General features: G+C 51.3%; 4 protein-coding genes across 4 annotated transcripts; 2 read left to right on the top strand and 2 right to left on the bottom strand.

The window, feature by feature from the left end:
• Nucleotides 1–400: 400 nt before the first annotated feature.
• BP01DRAFT_164056 (putative lectin family integral membrane protein) lies at nucleotides 401–2,180 on the top strand. Its single transcript, XM_025570724.1, has 7 exons — nucleotides 401–595; nucleotides 663–735; nucleotides 801–871; nucleotides 924–1,104; nucleotides 1,158–1,352; nucleotides 1,406–1,937; nucleotides 2,039–2,180. The coding sequence occupies exons 1-7, from the start codon at nucleotides 507–509 to the stop codon at nucleotides 2,164–2,166; spliced, it is 1,269 nt and encodes a 422-aa protein (XP_025427541.1). The 5' UTR covers nucleotides 401–506; the 3' UTR covers nucleotides 2,167–2,180.
• Nucleotides 2,181–3,393: 1,213 nt separating this feature from the next.
• Nucleotides 3,394–6,718, bottom strand: BP01DRAFT_164032 (putative PHD finger domain protein). The gene is made up of 5 exons (XM_025570723.1): nucleotides 6,479–6,718; nucleotides 5,036–6,406; nucleotides 4,151–4,954; nucleotides 3,493–4,096; nucleotides 3,394–3,427 (listed from the first exon to the last, which is right to left on the bottom strand). The coding sequence occupies exons 2-4, from the start codon at nucleotides 6,373–6,375 to the stop codon at nucleotides 3,703–3,705; spliced, it is 2,538 nt and encodes an 845-aa protein (XP_025427540.1). The 5' UTR covers nucleotides 6,376–6,406; nucleotides 6,479–6,718; the 3' UTR covers nucleotides 3,394–3,427; nucleotides 3,493–3,702.
• Nucleotides 6,719–9,226: 2,508 nt separating this feature from the next.
• Nucleotides 9,227–11,462, bottom strand: BP01DRAFT_360210 (curved DNA-binding protein (42 kDa protein)). Its single transcript, XM_025575866.1, has 5 exons — nucleotides 11,315–11,462; nucleotides 10,957–11,040; nucleotides 10,764–10,868; nucleotides 9,888–10,700; nucleotides 9,227–9,801 (listed from the first exon to the last, which is right to left on the bottom strand). The coding sequence occupies exons 1-5, from the start codon at nucleotides 11,340–11,342 to the stop codon at nucleotides 9,602–9,604; spliced, it is 1,230 nt and encodes a 409-aa protein (XP_025427539.1). The 5' UTR covers nucleotides 11,343–11,462; the 3' UTR covers nucleotides 9,227–9,601.
• A 1,614-nt stretch (nucleotides 11,463–13,076) lies between these two features.
• Nucleotides 13,077–14,494, top strand: BP01DRAFT_305467 (uncharacterized protein; the record flags this gene model as incomplete). The annotated part of the gene is made up of 5 exons (XM_025572195.1): nucleotides 13,077–13,259; nucleotides 13,288–13,354; nucleotides 13,414–13,484; nucleotides 13,546–13,928; nucleotides 14,002–14,494. 5 exons carry the CDS (start codon nucleotides 13,077–13,079, stop codon nucleotides 14,492–14,494), a joined length of 1,197 nt encoding a protein of 398 aa, XP_025427538.1.
• Between the last annotated feature and the right edge of the window lie 524 nt (nucleotides 14,495–15,018).

The following is a 15,018-nucleotide window of genomic DNA, read 5'->3' as shown; positions in this document are numbered from 1 at the left end:
CGGTCAGGGGCGGAGCGTCGATGAAAGGCCAGTTTGTCCCATAAACTCCGTTCTTATATTAACAGCCTAGTGTTGATCCCCATAGAATGGACTTGACCACCGCATCGGACTTTGGAGTCCGTCATTCCCACGTCCTTTCCTCCGTCGAAGTCCGTCACTTCCTCGACATCTCTCCTGCTGCCGCTTCAGTCGCCAAGGAACTTCGTGTTTGTGTGATCGCCATTGTGGTTGGGTGGACCACTTCGCGCATTGTCTCCGCGCTGTTGAACCGCAGAGCTTCTTCTGACCAGTGACGATCGTCCCGCTGATACATCCAGCAAAGCTCCAACTCCAGCTCCAACTCCTTTCGCGAGATTCCCTTCTGAGGTGTCTTATTGGAGACCCCTTATTCTTAGTCTTCGTTTTTGTTTTGCCCTTGATATTTCCTGCGATCTCTTTTTCTATTGTTCCGTTAGCCCAGTGCCAGCGTCACCGAGCAACCACGAATCTCCAATTGAACCGACGTCATGAAGACCCCCGCTTCTTTTTTCTCCTTCCTCGCCGTCGCGACTGCTCAATCTGTGATTGAGAGCTCTAGCTTCGGTTATGGCCCTGCGTACAGTTCCCCCTTTTTGCTGCAGTGCTGCGTCCTGCCCCCGGACTCAACGCTGACTTTGCCGTAGGCTATCACGAACACCGAGTTCGGGCTTCATTCCGGGCTGGGAAGTGAAAGGCGAGGCGCATACCCCTGATATTGTACGGACCTGTTCCATTGTCGATTGCGGCAATTCTGTGCGGTTTCACAACTGACTGCGTTTTAGCTGTCCAATAAAGTCATCCTGACGCCCCCTTACCCTGGAAATACCAGGGGATATGCTTGGGCGGAGTCGCCGTAAGTTCTCGATGGTTGCAGGATGTGTGAGATGTGTGCTTATATATCCTAGTATAAGCCAAACAGAGTGGACTGCGGAGTTCGAGTTCCGAGCGACAGGCCCTGAGCGAGGCGGCGGTAATCTCCAGGTGTGGTATGCGAAAGACGGAAAGGACAAAATCGGGACATCTAGTATCTACACTGTCAACCAATTCGACGGCTTTGCCCTCGTTATCGACAGCCATGGTGGAAGGGTATGTCGGGAATCTGTGTTTCCGAGTGTGAGCACAGCTAATTGGTCATACAGGGAGGTAGTGTCAGAGGATTTCTCAATGATGGCACGACGGACTACAAAAGCCATCGAAGTGTGGACAGCCTAGCTTTCGGGCACTGTGACTACCCATACCGCAACCTTGGCCGTCCCTCGAGCGTCCGTATCAGACACACCAATGCAGTTTTGGAGGTTACTGTTGACGACAAGCTGTGCTTTTCGACTGATAAGGTATTCCTCTTCCCCAGCTCCAATCATGAAGTTCGATGCTGATCCCGGATCAGGTCACTCTCCCGTCTGGCAACTATTTCGGCGTCACCGCTGCAACTCCCGAGAACCCCGATTCGTTCGAAGTCTTCAAATTTGTCGTCAAGTCCGCCGAATCCGGATCCGGCAGCACTATCCCTGATCAACAACAGAATGTCGCTCAGAATCAGCAACCAGTTGCGGCCCAGGATCAAGCATCCCAGCAACAGCAGCAACAGCAGGAAACTCGGTCCGGTGACTCTCGCTCGGTGACTGAGCAGTTTGTCGACCTGACCGGTCGTATCCAACTGATCAACCATGCCACGAACAACATCGTCCGCGAGATTGGTAACCAGGCAACCAAGAGCGAAAACCGTCATGTGGAACTGCTCCAGAAGTCGGCCACCAAGGACCAAGTGGCCAATCTTGAGGCGAGACTTCAGAAGATGGAAGACATCCTGCTGGCCATCCAACGGGACCTGGAGGGCAAGGACTACCACGGCCGTTTCTCCCAGTTGCAAGAGACTCTGCGCTCCTCGCACCTGAGCTTGACCCAGGAAGTCCTAAACGGTACGCATAGACCCTTTTCCTCTCCGAGGCAACCACGAGAGCATTTCCTCCGTCTCTTTTCCCCAAAGAGAATCAGACTAATCGCAAACTCCCTCATCCAGGCATCACCTCTTCCGCTCCTCGCATGGGCTTCTTCATCTTCTGCATTATCGCCTTCCAGGGTCTCCTTGCTGGTGCTTATATCCTCTACAAGCGCCGCCGTAACAACATGCCCAAGAAGTTCCTGTGAGAGCCTCCTCTTCTCAACCACAGTGGACCTAAAGGGAAACAGGACACAGACACACACCATGGGGATCCGCAGGCTGGCTCCATCTCTCCTTTGCCCTGACCCGCATTTTCAAACACCCCGCTATGGGCTCCACTCCTCCTCCACACAAGCAATCAATCACCCTTACTACAATCCCACAAAACCCCCCATAGACAACAAGCACTTCACGCCAACCGTCGCACGCCATAAGGGGAGTGACACTGACTATAGTCCAACCACAAACAAAAATCATTGGAAAGTCCGCCTAAACAATATTGTATACCACCCACACGAACCCAATCCCAAGCTCACTGAACGAGGAACATCTTCGGAATCTCATTCTGAGCGTTTTGTATCAGTCCCTGCTTTTCTCGTCTCAGTCATAGTAGTTGCGTAGCTGTGTTTTGTTTTATGAGCGCCTCCTGCTTGTCTTGCGCGGTTCATAGTGGTCGGTACCGTACTGTACTCGTGCCATGTTTGTTGTGAGGGGCTGCACCCTGTACTTGTGCTATTCTTGGTTTAGGCAATGAGCGAAACACGGTAGCTGGGATTGAGTCTGCAATAGAACTTCTTTGCTTGAATATGAAAAGTCTGTCTGGGATAGTGTCACCAGTACCCCTAACCTCTATCTATAGCCGATGTGGCCTGCCAAATCCTATGTAGTCGAGCCGATCGACAGGGCAAGGAGGGAAAGAGAGAGCAAGGAAGGTGGAGCTGTAAAACTAGTGCAGAAGACCTTCCTACCTCGATAAACATCTACGGAGACGAGCTCTTGGCCCAAGTGGACCCGCAGAAATGAGTTCGATGCCAAGGTGACCTTTCATTTCTTCATGCACACTGCTAATAGAAACAGGTCCCATGCGATGAGATGCGACCAGACATGTCAAAATCTGCGAGAAGGCAGACAGCATGGTGCAACAATGCTCAAGAGAAGAACACAAGAATGCCACAAATTGAACAAACATGCTCCTTCAGACGATAAGGAAAACACCTTTCTAGATGATTGATGAACAAAACCCGCCGTGTATGAAAAGCCCTTAACGCCACAGTCCCATGGAATACACATGAGAAAACAAACAAGAGTACCCAAGTGCGAAAACGAGAAATAAAACCGTCGTCAAAGACAAGTATTTCCTCAAGCTAGCCTATGCGGGAATAATGATAATGCACCAATTGATAAGTGTTCTGAAGCTTTGAAATGGATTGGAATAATTCGTCGCCTTGCTTGCAGCCACAGAACAGACTGGGCCGAATGGTCAGCTGGACGATCTATCATGGGATCACGAGAGACTGGAGAATTGAACCTACCGGTTAATGATATAACAGCAAATAGTCAAATTATCGTATCAAATCGTCGTCATAAGAATATACGCGTATATTGTGCGCAGATTTAATAATAATAAAAAGGTGAAGGCCGCTCGTTGAACGAGCCTCATTTGTATTGTTGAGAGGTTTTTTCTAAAACCTCGAAACTGTGCGACGCGCGCCGGGATCTGGCGGCTCAAGGCGTTTTGGTGTTTATGATTGTCGTGATTGCTGAGCCGCCAGATCCCGGACACGTCGGTCGATGAGGTCCTTCAAGGCTTGTAGGGAGGCTATCTCAGTCTCAGCTGAGGGCCGGATCTCTGGAGCATTAGCTCGGAGTTGGTCAATAAGCAAGCTCATCCTATCACCGGCGTCTGGAGAGGCGAGATGCTCCTGCTGAGCGAATTCAAGAAGGTTGGCTGCCGCCTGGCGTTCAGCAACGGTGCGAGAATTTGAGATGGTCGTGCTTGCATCCTCATCGGCCAGCAAGGGTTGTGGTGGTGGTAAGGCAGCGCGGGCGTCCGCAATTAGCTTGTCATACTCGGCAGTTGCGTGCTCAAGGAATTTGTTCGCGTTTGCTTTCAGCAATTGATACTCCACGTTTTCTCTGTCGCGAGAGTCAATATGGGTAGTCGAATGAGGATTCATGGGGATTACTGGCCTTTTGACCTGGCTAATGAAGGTGTGTTTGATTCCTTGCTCTGACACGCGGTACCTGACGCTGCCTTCTTCTTGGTCTTCCATCTGGGTGATCTCGTCATCGGAGAGAAGAACGTCTATATCGACCATCCGGGGATGCTTTGGCCGGCGGATACGCTTGTAAACATCATAACCTTCTTCATCCTTGATGGCATAAACGTAATCATGCCAGGCATGATTCGGGCAAATCCAATTGTGATGCGCAAGATCACTTCCTGGGACTTGAGCTGGTGGGGCGGCCATGGGCGGATCGAGACAGTCCAAATGCCACGAGAGAGGACACACATCGCACTGAATGATAGGCCGACCGCTGGCAGCATTTCCTGCACATGCGAAGCAGAAGATAGGGGCCCCTAGGGCGTCCACTGTCCTAAATAGATGAGGATCATCGTAGGTACCGTTGCGGTAACCACGGCGCCCTTTCGGCTTGGGCATTGGTACTATGGCCTCATATGACTGGCTATCTTTCTTGTTCACCCTCACACCCGTGAAATGATCACGGATCCGAGGGGGAAGTTGGAAATCCTTAACTTCTTTCTTGCCGCCATAACGTTGATCAAACTTGCTAGTTATGGAACGGAAGGATCGTCGCATGGCACACTTGGGACAATACCAGTCTCCCTCTGGAGGGTTGTTCGGGTCCAGGGGGGGTTTCAAGCATGAAAAGTGGTAGGAATTAGTACAGCCATCGCAACAAAGGAGATTGCCGCTGTTGTTGCATTCATGACAGATCTCATCGTTGTCGGGTCTTTCGTCTTCAGTATCGCTATCGCTGCAAAACTATGTCAGCATATAGGACGCCCGCATCGAACAGTAGACATAAGGGCAGGAAAAGAGTGGGGCGTACACCATAGTTGGCGTGAGTCGACGGTTGTCACCAGCTTCGCTGCTAGCTCGACTATCAGGCAGGTTATCCGCCGTTTCTCCCAAAGAAGCTGACGTTACCAGATCAGCTTGAGGGGCGGGGCGATCTGAGAGAAATGGAGGAGGGGTTGGTGCAGAAGGATGAGCAAAAGGTGGAGTGGGTGAGCGACCTGGGGTTGGAATATCAGTCGGTTGCAGAGGCCGGACTTGGCTCTCAGTAGGAATGATGGTGGGCAGGGGGGTCTGCAGTTTGATGCGCTTGATCCTGTCTATCCTATCCAACTCTTCAGACTGTACTTCGTCCTCTTCCAAAGCATGCTTCACTTGAGTGCTGACCGTGGTTGGTGGCATCGAGTGACGAGCTGTGAGATCTGTTGCACCTTTGCTAAGCCCGGCGGAACGGGTGTGTTTGGCCTTTGCGCGGGGAACCTTTGATCCAGGGGCTAAGCCAGGAACCTGTGCTGCGGCCGCGCCTGCATCGACATCTTCGAACGTATTCACTGAAGACAATGATGAAACACTACTTGCCGATCGAGCGCGAGGCACAATTGGCACTGAATCAGTTTCTGTTCCTTCTTGGATGGCTTCTGCCTGTGCTCGAGCCTCTTCTGCTTTCACTTCGTCCCAGGCGGCCCGCATGATAGTTTGAAACGCAGATTTCTCGCGCGAGCCAGGATTCCCTTGGCATACGCCCTCCAACACAGATAGGGCAAAAGGGTCATCGAGGCAGGACTCCCACAGGCGGAGGAGGCCGCGGCTGACCGGGCGATTTTCGGTCTCTGTCGCCAGCCGTAGAGCCTCCCTGACGGCCACTTTGATCTTCTCCACGTCGACGTGCGCGGAGGTAGGTATGGGAAGCGTCGCAAACGCGGAAATATCAACAAGTGGGCTAGCCTTCTGTGGCGCGGGCTCGTTAGACTCGACACCAGACCTTCTCTTGGCAGGTATTATCGGTGGGATTGTCTTAGGCATTAAGCCGACCTTCCGCAAGTCGGCCGGCGAAGGGCGAGTCCCCAAAGGGCGCATTGTGTTTAAGACGGGGTTCCGACTATCACAGTGATTTGACCAGGGACTATCCGCATAGCTAGGGGCCGGCGCTCTGGCCAGAGGTTCGGCCCACTCTTTGCTTCCATTATCTTGTTGCTCCGGCGCGTTCTGTGGCGGAGCGGTGGCGGAGCGCGAATTGATGCCTGTGCGCCGTTGCTTGCTGGACCTCGTGGCCTCGGGAACTGAAGTATTTGTGCTGGCCATCATGGGCGCATCAAATGGAGTGGTAGGTGGGGAGTGAACACGGGAGGAAGAGGAGCGGAGGGTTGGAGCCATTGCTGTAGACAGGGCTCGAGAGGTGTAGCGACTGTACGTGCATGGTTAGCGAGGAAAGACGATAGTCATTTCGAAACATGAGTCATAAAAGGCTGAGACCTACTGCTTTAGAAGATTCCAAGCGAACACTGAGCGTGCCCAGCGTGGCTGGTTGGAATCGAGGCCAGCCCGCGCGCTGTCTGCGGGTTGAAGAAAGGAAGAACCGCGGAGTTGGCCCGGAAGTTTTCGAGGAACCCCAAGCAGGCTCCTAAGGGGGTTTCTGCGGAAGCTGCCACAACCACGACAGATGCCGCGTCTTCCGCATAGAAAGATAGCATTAGCAGTTGAATGTCTCAAATATTGCTCTTCAAGTTGGAATATCTTACCTTCGTCAAGGGTTATCTCGTTTTGATGGCTTCTCAGCTACGGATCGTTGCACGCGCGCGCAGAATAGCCGTGTAGGGCACAGCCTCTGACTTCAGGTCACCTGAATCAATGTAGTTTATGTTCTGTCACGCTGCCAACTAGAGTACCAACGTCGAGACTAGCAATTTATCTGCAATCCTTGTGGCACTAGATTGAGAAATGCTCAGTGAAACGGTTATTGCTGTGATCTGGTTAGCCACTATTTGATCCCCAACGCTCTTCACCAACACTGATGCCCAACCAACACAATTGGCCTGGACTGGAGCCCCCAAAGTTCAACCGAAAGCTTTTGAATTGGCAGGAGAAGGTCCATATGCATCGAAGCAGAGGTAAACATTGTGCAATTCCAAAACAAAAGCATATTCGGTGAAGCACGAGAGAAGAAACGACAATGGGGCCACGTGTGTTTGAGATTGGACAAGATCATCTGCTACTCGGGAGGTCAGCTTACCAAGAGGACAGTAGGGCTCAAGAAGCGTCGTGTCTGGACTACCTGTCACTGCAGGTGCAAATCAAGCTTCCTTGTCGATCACGATTTGAAAGCAGAAATGGAAGAAGCAAGACAAAGCTTAACCCTTCGAAAGCAGCAGTACAGGACAAACGACAAGTCATAAGAGACAGGAAAACTGGTCGAGAGAATGATTGGGAACGTGAATGAATAGGAGCGAAAAGACCGTGGGGAAATAGGTCAAGCAGCTGCACGAAATAAAAACAGATGAACGTAAAACTTCAGGATTCGTGAGAAAGTTCTCGCTTTAGCCTCAGAACGCAGTCAGAAATATGCTGATTCAGGCTAGGTAGAAGAGAGAAAGCAAGTCGGTGTAACGGTAGAATGGTAATGACGCTGATGCACGTCCTTGGACACAAATTTAAAGCTATGAGGCTCTGGTCACCGGTAGAGAGTTGAGACTGCGCTTCTGATGCGACAGATTCTCCAAGATTAACAAGGATATGTCAGATGAGGGGGATTCGGAGAGGAAGATGGTGAAGACGTCAAAAGTCCTAATATGACAAAGTGACAGGATGGAATGTCCCTATGCAAGGTAGCAGATGGCCTTCCCAGTAACTGGAGGCTCTGCAGAAATCCGAATAGTCAATTAAGCTGCTCTAGCAGCCAAGGACGAGTGAGGACGAGGGGTAAAATAAGAGAGGAGTACAGTCACGTAGAAAGTGTGAGGCAGCGAAAAGCGCGTAGTGGCAACAACACCAGAAGATTCAACAGAGATAGCAGCACTACAAGCTGGATATGAAGCAGTAGTCCGAGAACAGATTCAACTTGTAGTTGACGATTGCAGAAGCTTCAGATTTGGGAGAAGATGAGGGTTGAGAGTGTGGTGATAGTTAAGTCTGCTGAGCAATGAACGAGCAAAATTCGTGGGTATTTGGTGAAACGAAGTCGTAGGCAGGAAGAGAAGAGAAGAAGTAAAGTGTGCTTTTGAGAGAAATGAATATAATGGTGTTACGGCTGGTTTGTTGAGGAAGGTTGTTAGGGGGAAGGATGGGATTTGTTGGAAAGTGAAGGGGAGGATGAGGGAACTTGGGGAAGAATGGAAGGAGGGGGACCTGCCATCAATCGGTGTTGCGTTTCGTCAGCAACAGCAGTGACAGCAACCCTCCAGAGTGAATAATGATTCTGTAACACACAGGTTGTGGGAGGGGGACCCAGAGAGTTCGAGGGAGAAGGAAGACAGGTGAATAATGTGTGAGCAGGAGAAGATGGGGGCCCATATGGTGCTGGGCAGATGAGACGGAGAGGCTCGGGAATTCTTTCAGTCTGGCCCACTGCCTCCTCCGTCCCTGCCTTTCTCTGGAAAAACCACTTCTGTTCATGTAAATGCTACCACTTGAGTTTACCAACAGGGCTCTAACATATTACAGGATTCCCCGAGGATGGCGAATTCGTCTCCATATGATTTCCCTGTCAGTCGGCGGGCCCGGCCGGCCGGCAAATCCAAGTAGACCAGATGAAGCTATTTATGATCTGTTACCTCCCACAGTAATTTGAACATAGAACAGTTCCTCTGCTACTCCAGCCCTGCTGGCGAAACCGGGTCTTGTTCTGGTTTGGCGGTTGGCCAGGATAAGCACTTTCAGATGGCTTGTTCAGATTGCTGGAATGTGTAGTTATAAACTATCACTGCACATTTCTCACCGGATCAATCATCGTACCCATAGTAGCGATAGACAAACCAAGATGCACTTCAACCAACAAGATGTTGACTACAACGTATGAAACGAGTAGGATGGTAGGTAAAACGTCAAGTCCGAGGTGTGTGCTCAGCACTATCGTATCCCACCTGGAGATGATACTGGCCTATCTGAGGTGAAGCAGAAGAGATAAGCTCTCGACTTCTCAGGGTCAGATAGGAGAGCCACCTACCTGGATTGACATGAAGTGGTAAGAATCAAATAGAGATCGAAGATGTAGAGTTAAGAAGCTTAATGGTACTTAGCGGGTCCGGCGGGCACCAGCTTTCATGATATTCATTGGGGTACTGTATCCGGCCTAATTTCACTGGACATATACAACTCTTCCTCTTTTTGGACTATTTTATGTGACAACTTGTTTTGAACAGGGACTGCGAGGGAGAGGGACGTCCTCCCACCAGATTTGTCTCTGGCGTACAGCAGTCCGACAACCCCCTCCGATCTTTGAGAAGGCCCAAAGGGCTCCGACTCTCAAAACAAAGCCCCATTACAGCGGACAACGCCAGGGCTTTGGAGCCACCAAAACTCACCTCGAATAATTGTCGTGTGCGTTGATTTGAGCCAAAACATAGTCCCGGAATTGCGTCAAGTGAGGGCCACTGCAACGAGGCGTTTACTCATCGTCGTTAGAGTCGTCCTTCTTGGCAGTCTTCTTCTTCTTGTTCTTGTTCTTCTTGGAGCCAGTGGATTTGGACAAGGGCTGCTCAAGGATCTTAAGAATCTCCTCATCCTCGATCTTCTTGTCCGTCTTGAACTTGGTAAGATCGGGAGTGGTGGGAGCAGTGAGACGGGTGAGACCGTTCTTGGTGATGGCTATTTAAGAGTGTCAGTTTGAATCTCAGCAAATATTACCCCAGGTCTTACGACACCGATGTTGGAGGAAAGGGGAGGGTCCATACCAACGGTGGACAGAACACGGGACACGGCAGCGTTGTCAGCATCACCGGCGGGCTCGTACTGTCTCAGGACACCACCACGGACACACTCGACGACACCAACCTTAGCGGCCTTCTCGTCATCCAGCTGGCGCAAGCTGAAGGGGAAAGTGCCGAACTTCTTGACGACCTCAGACAGGGTCTGTCTGGAGCTAGGACGCTTGAGGCCATAGGTGGTGGTGGTACGGCGGTGCAGAGTAGCACGGTGGGGCAGAGTCTTGACCTTGCCAGATCCAAGGGAGAGTCCGAGCTCAACACCCCAGACCTCACCAACATCGGGAACACCCTCACCCTTGACACCAGTACCGGGAGAGAGAATGATCTTCTTCTCGCCCTCGATCTCGTTGCGGGCGAACAGCCAGCTGGTGGTGTTCTCAACGACGTTGCAGTCGTAGGCCTTGGCGACCTTCTCAATGAGCTGGGTGATCTGAGCCTGAGTAGGGGCCTTCTGAGCGGCGGCCTTCTGCTTCTCCTCCTCAGTTCCGCTGGCCAACAGACCAGGGGGAACCATGAGTCTCAGGAGAAGCTCGTTGGCGTAGTGAGTAGCGTGGATGAGATCAGCCTCGCGGCCAGTGACCTCGTCGGAAGAGGAGTTGCTGTCGGCAACAATGACCATGTCGCAAACGATGGTTCCGAAGCCATCGATCTGAGCACCAAGCTGAATCTTAACAACCTCACCGGCCTTCAAGGTGGTCTCGGCCTCGGCGGCATCGGATACCAAGGGGGTGTAGGGAGTCACGTAGGAGTTGGGGGAGACGGTGGTGGGGTGAGCGATACCTTTTGCGACAAGTCGCGTTAACCATGATGGCCCCGCAAGCTTTGCTGGAGACGGTAACATACCCTTGGAAATCTTCTTGCCCTTGTAGACCTTGGCAACCTCCTCCTCAAGGAGCTGGTCACCCTTCTGGCAGAGCTCAACGATCTTGCTTCCCTCAACACATAGTCCTGACAAGAGGGTTAGCATTGCAGGTGGAGGGTGGGGGGGAAATGCGACGAGCCGCATGAGGCAGTCAGCCTAACTATGGGAACACACCTGAAACAGCCTCCAAGACCTTCTGGGAGATCTGAGCCGCAGTCTTGTACTTGGTCAAGGTGTCGGGGTTGTTGAGGGTGTAGTCTAGGAATGATCGAGTTAGCAGCTAGTCGCAGCGGACCGCAAGCAGTGATAAGTAGCAATCAGCGAATTTGCGGAATTACAAAAAGGAAAAATGAGGCAGTCAGGGAAGAGGTTGCGATTGAGCGTTGTTCGAGGTGGTTGCGCAGCCCGACAGACGCAGCCTGAACCATGACGATGAAAACCAAGCGGGAACCCACAAACGCCGGAGGAGCTTTTTTAAATTGGTAGACAGACGGAGGAGGGGTAGAGGAAACAGACTGCAGTGAATACATACCAACCTCGGGAGCCTGAGTCTCAGCCATTGTGTACTATTTAGATGATCCTCGTACTGGGGACGAGGAAACGATCAGGATGAAGGGACTCTGAGAACAATAGGTCTTGCGGAATAGTAGAGAGAAGAGGGAAAATGGAGATGGAGCAGGAGCTGGAGAACCTTCAATTAGTTTAGTCGCTCTCGATGGAGTCGTGCGCACCTGGCTGGTATTACGCTGTACGAAACAACCAGGGCGGGGGCTTTTGCCCTCATCAGGGTGGGGGTCTTCCATCCAGACAAACCAGTAGGGCTCGGTCACAACTGGTTTTGCCAATACCTTCCGGCTTCATTCACCGCCCGCCGTCATCACTTGTTTCCAGGCCCCAATATGGCATCCATTCATGGAACAAAACGAAGCTGGGAATAGTGGTAACTACTACTAGCTAATGGAGTTGGGAGCTTTTTCAGTACTGCTCAACTAAATTGAGTGTCATTTACTGTTGAATCCAGCCAGCTATTGCTTTGCTCATTTCTGGCCTCTAGCATCAGAACTGTGTCTTCGAGGGTGATGAGCTCAAGAGTCAGTCAACTCGACCTTGTATATGACATCACCTGTGTGTCGCCACAAATCGGCCCTGACAATTGCTACGGTAGACAGTAATGATTCAGTGAGACATCTGCTCTCTTATCACTATGGTAAGGTATAAGATTTCAAGCCATGCGAATCAGACTCAGTTGTCATTCGAAAGGCTGTGGCTTGAAGATCGACTAGTAGTCAGTCGTTCCGTCAACCTGCGTTCGATTGTGCATCCTTGAGGCCACGAGCAGCCGTTGTAAAAGTATCCACCACCTCAAACCATACTAGTAGCCTGTTTGGACTGTTTACAGGGAGTATCCGTACTCACACCTTATAAAGGACCCTTCTGCTTAGCGTTCTCGTGACCTTGGGGGCGGCGGGGTTTCGGAGTTTAGTACTAGTAGTAGGTCATCTCTCTGGCTCCGATGCTTTCTTCTCTCAGACTTATATATCCGAGCCCAGGCATATTGTGACGATAACCTCAATGAGTGGATGATGATCATACCACTTCTCTACTACTAGTAATGAAAGGTCTTTCCAGGGCTGCTATTGAGACTCCTTTCAGGACTGACCTTTCGTACTTTACTCGTGCTTACTACTCATTCTGTGCAACTCAGCGCGTGATTTTGGCAAGGATCCTCTCCTTCGGAGACCCGGTAGGGTGCAAGTGTGCAAGTGTGCGTGTGTGTGGTGTGACAGGAATCCGAAGCGGGCTTAGTTAGCAGACTTTAGTCAACCAGGTAACTTTGTTGCTAGATCTTCTCAAAGAAATGGACAAAAATCCAATTTGATTAACTTATGTCGCCTGTCAGCAGTAAAAATGCTAGCAGTCCACTTAACATGCAGGCAAGGAATCACCGCCTGGCCTCGTGGCTCAGCATCGGCCCCCTTCTCTCCTCCCGCGTATGTGTGACCGCTGCAAGGTGATCCGCCACTCTGCAGCTCTTCATTTGCCCTACTCAGCGATAAAGCCCGATTTCTGAAAAAGAGCTTGGGGGCTAAATCCTCGATCGACAAGGTTAGAGACTTTAATATGGACATGGGTTCCAGCAACCTTTCTTTATTCTTCCTTTCCATCCCCCCCAAATGCCCCTTGCCGGGCGATTCTTCTGGAGCTCAGGAGCCAATAACTCGCCCTAAGTCCTCAATGTCTCGTTTATCTGCAAGCCTGGACGAGAAATCCCCTTCAATCCGTGGCCACGCATCATGTTTACTCTCCGAGATGCTGTCGACAAGTGCACGGGGCTTTCTGGAGATGGGAAAGTTATTGCCATTACCTTGGCTTTCTGCCTCTTCTTAGTGACCATGACCATGGGCCTTCGATTCTACGCATTGGTCATGCGAAGGCAGAGCTTCCAAGTGCCAGACTACTTGGCACTTGTTTCTCTGGTAGGATGCAACATACTACTTTGCTTAGGTTTCTCATGGGCTGACCATGCTATATCAGATTCTTTACTACTCCAGTGCAATCACGGTGTTCTTGGGTATGCCATCTGCGCAGTCTCTTGTGCAACTACTCTAATGTTCATTCGTTTCTGCTCAGCTTTGACTATCGGCCATATTGGGTACCAGACATCCGAAACTCCTGCCTGGCGGCTCGCCGTGGCATCCAAGGTAGATGGTCCTGCCAATTGCGTTCAACGAACACCGCAAGGTATACTGACCGTACTCGTAGTGCGTTTATTATATCCGGCTTGCGTATCTTATAGGACTGGGCCTGGTGAAATGTAGTCTCCTGCAAACACTTCGAAGAGCCTTCGTCACCCGGCCAAGCTGCTTTCACTTTGCTGTCTGGACGGCCATGGTGATATGTGTCTGCTGGAGTCTGTCAGGGTTTCTCCTCGCATTTCTGGCCTGCCGTCCATTCGAATACAACTGGACCCTGCAACCTGGCGAAGGAAATTGCGTGAATCAGAACCATGTCCTAATGGGTCTGGGCGTTGTTGATACTGCGACCAGCTTCCTTATCATGGTCCTACCATTACCATTACTCCTGATTATGAGACCGACGCGGTCTCAGAAACTGGCAACCGCTGGCGTCTATCTGATCGGAGCTTTGTACGTGCATCCTGCGCTCCGGAAACCGAAAGGGGGATTGGAAGGGGTTTTACTAATCGATGATGGGAAACAGCGCCCTTGTTATCGCTGCCTTACTTACAGTGTCTCTCGCTCAAACCGATCTCCGCAATTTTAACGAAGTAGGCAAAATGGTTGTGGTTTGGTTTACTGTTGAGTGGACCGCGGTGATCATCGTGGCCAATGCATCCGTCCTGGCACCGTTATGCGCCTGTTTGGGTCTCAATCAGCCTCTACATACCAGCGCAACGTCTTCGCTGAACCACCCCAAGGATGGCACTTTTCTGCTGGGATCTTTGCGCACTTTGACGACCCGCGGCAGTAGCGCACCGCTGAAGACGAAAGGCACGGCGGAAACAGGCTCAATCCAGTCATCGCGATCGATGATGCGCGGGCTGGGATTTTGCTGGACGGAGGCCACGGGACAAGCACAGCAGCCAGGCTCTGTTCTAGCCTTAGAGCCGGGGGAAGTGCGCGTGCAGACAGGCTGGTCTATTGAGCGAACACCGGCGAAGACAGCAACTACCGCCACCGTGATAGGGACATAGCCTCATAAGGGCCCATTATAATAGAGATATGTTCCCTGGACTCAAAGAATGCCGACCCTGATGCTGTGAACGTGTAGTATGTAAGGCCAAGGAAGGTTAGCGCCACTGCGGCTGGCATCGATTGGTACATCATGGTCAGATCAATGTCCGTAGTCCAATCTCTTTTTAGCCTGAGGCAATGGGGCCATGTCAGACCAGCTTATCAAGAAGATACTTCAGGTGGCTTGAATAACTCCCTGCGATGCTGCAGTCAGCACATGTCCGATTCTCATCTGGTTTTGGTTCCCTCGGATTCCAGCCAAGGATCATCCTTGGCCTAAAATCTGACTTGCAGCCAAGTTCTACGGTGTCAGAAATCCGAAGAGACAATCGGGCTGCCACGCGCTGTCCATGTCAACTTTTCCTCTTGTGCTTGGGGCTCCTCTTCTGTCCGATCTCATCTCATTCTCTTTCTTTTTACACAGACGGCAACGCGCCCCGCTGCCCATCCACACTTACAGTACCAGGAGCTCAGGAGACAGTCA

Source organism: Aspergillus saccharolyticus (genome assembly GCF_003184585.1).
Source record: "Aspergillus saccharolyticus JOP 1030-1 unplaced genomic scaffold BP01scaffold_45, whole genome shotgun sequence".
Taxonomy (NCBI): Eukaryota; Fungi; Ascomycota; class Eurotiomycetes; order Eurotiales; family Aspergillaceae; genus Aspergillus; species Aspergillus saccharolyticus.
The sequence above is the reverse complement of the archived record's forward strand: the minus strand, read 5'-3'. Positions and strand labels throughout refer to the sequence as shown.

Bases quoted from the DNA above. Each gene is read 5' to 3' on its own strand.
- BP01DRAFT_164056 (XM_025570724.1), top strand. From the start codon at position 507: ATGAAGACCCCCGCTTCTTTTTTCTCCTTCCTCGCCGTCGCGACTGCT. The intron at 596-662 runs GTACAGTTCCCC...ACTTTGCCGTAG, and splicing joins AGCTTCGGTTATGGCCCTGC to GCTATCACGAACACCGAGTT. The intron at 872-923 runs GTAAGTTCTCGA...TATATATCCTAG, and splicing joins TATGCTTGGGCGGAGTCGCC to TATAAGCCAAACAGAGTGGA.
- BP01DRAFT_164032 (XM_025570723.1), bottom strand. From the start codon at position 6,375: ATGGCTCCAACCCTCCGCTCCTCTTCCTCCCGTGTTCACTCCCCACCT. The intron at 4,955-5,035 runs GTACGCCCCACT...TTGCAGCGATAG, and splicing joins CGACTCACGCCAACTATGGT to CGATACTGAAGACGAAAGAC. The intron at 4,097-4,150 runs GCCAGTAATCCC...CTCTCGCGACAG, and splicing joins TTCATTAGCCAGGTCAAAAG to AGAAAACGTGGAGTATCAAT.
- BP01DRAFT_360210 (XM_025575866.1), bottom strand. From the start codon at position 11,342: ATGGCTGAGACTCAGGCTCCCGAGGTTG. The intron at 10,701-10,763 runs GTATGTTACCGT...TTGTCGCAAAAG, and splicing joins GGGCAAGAAGATTTCCAAGG to GTATCGCTCACCCCACCACC. The intron at 9,802-9,887 runs GTATGGACCCTC...ACTCTTAAATAG, and splicing joins CCGTGTTCTGTCCACCGTTG to CCATCACCAAGAACGGTCTC.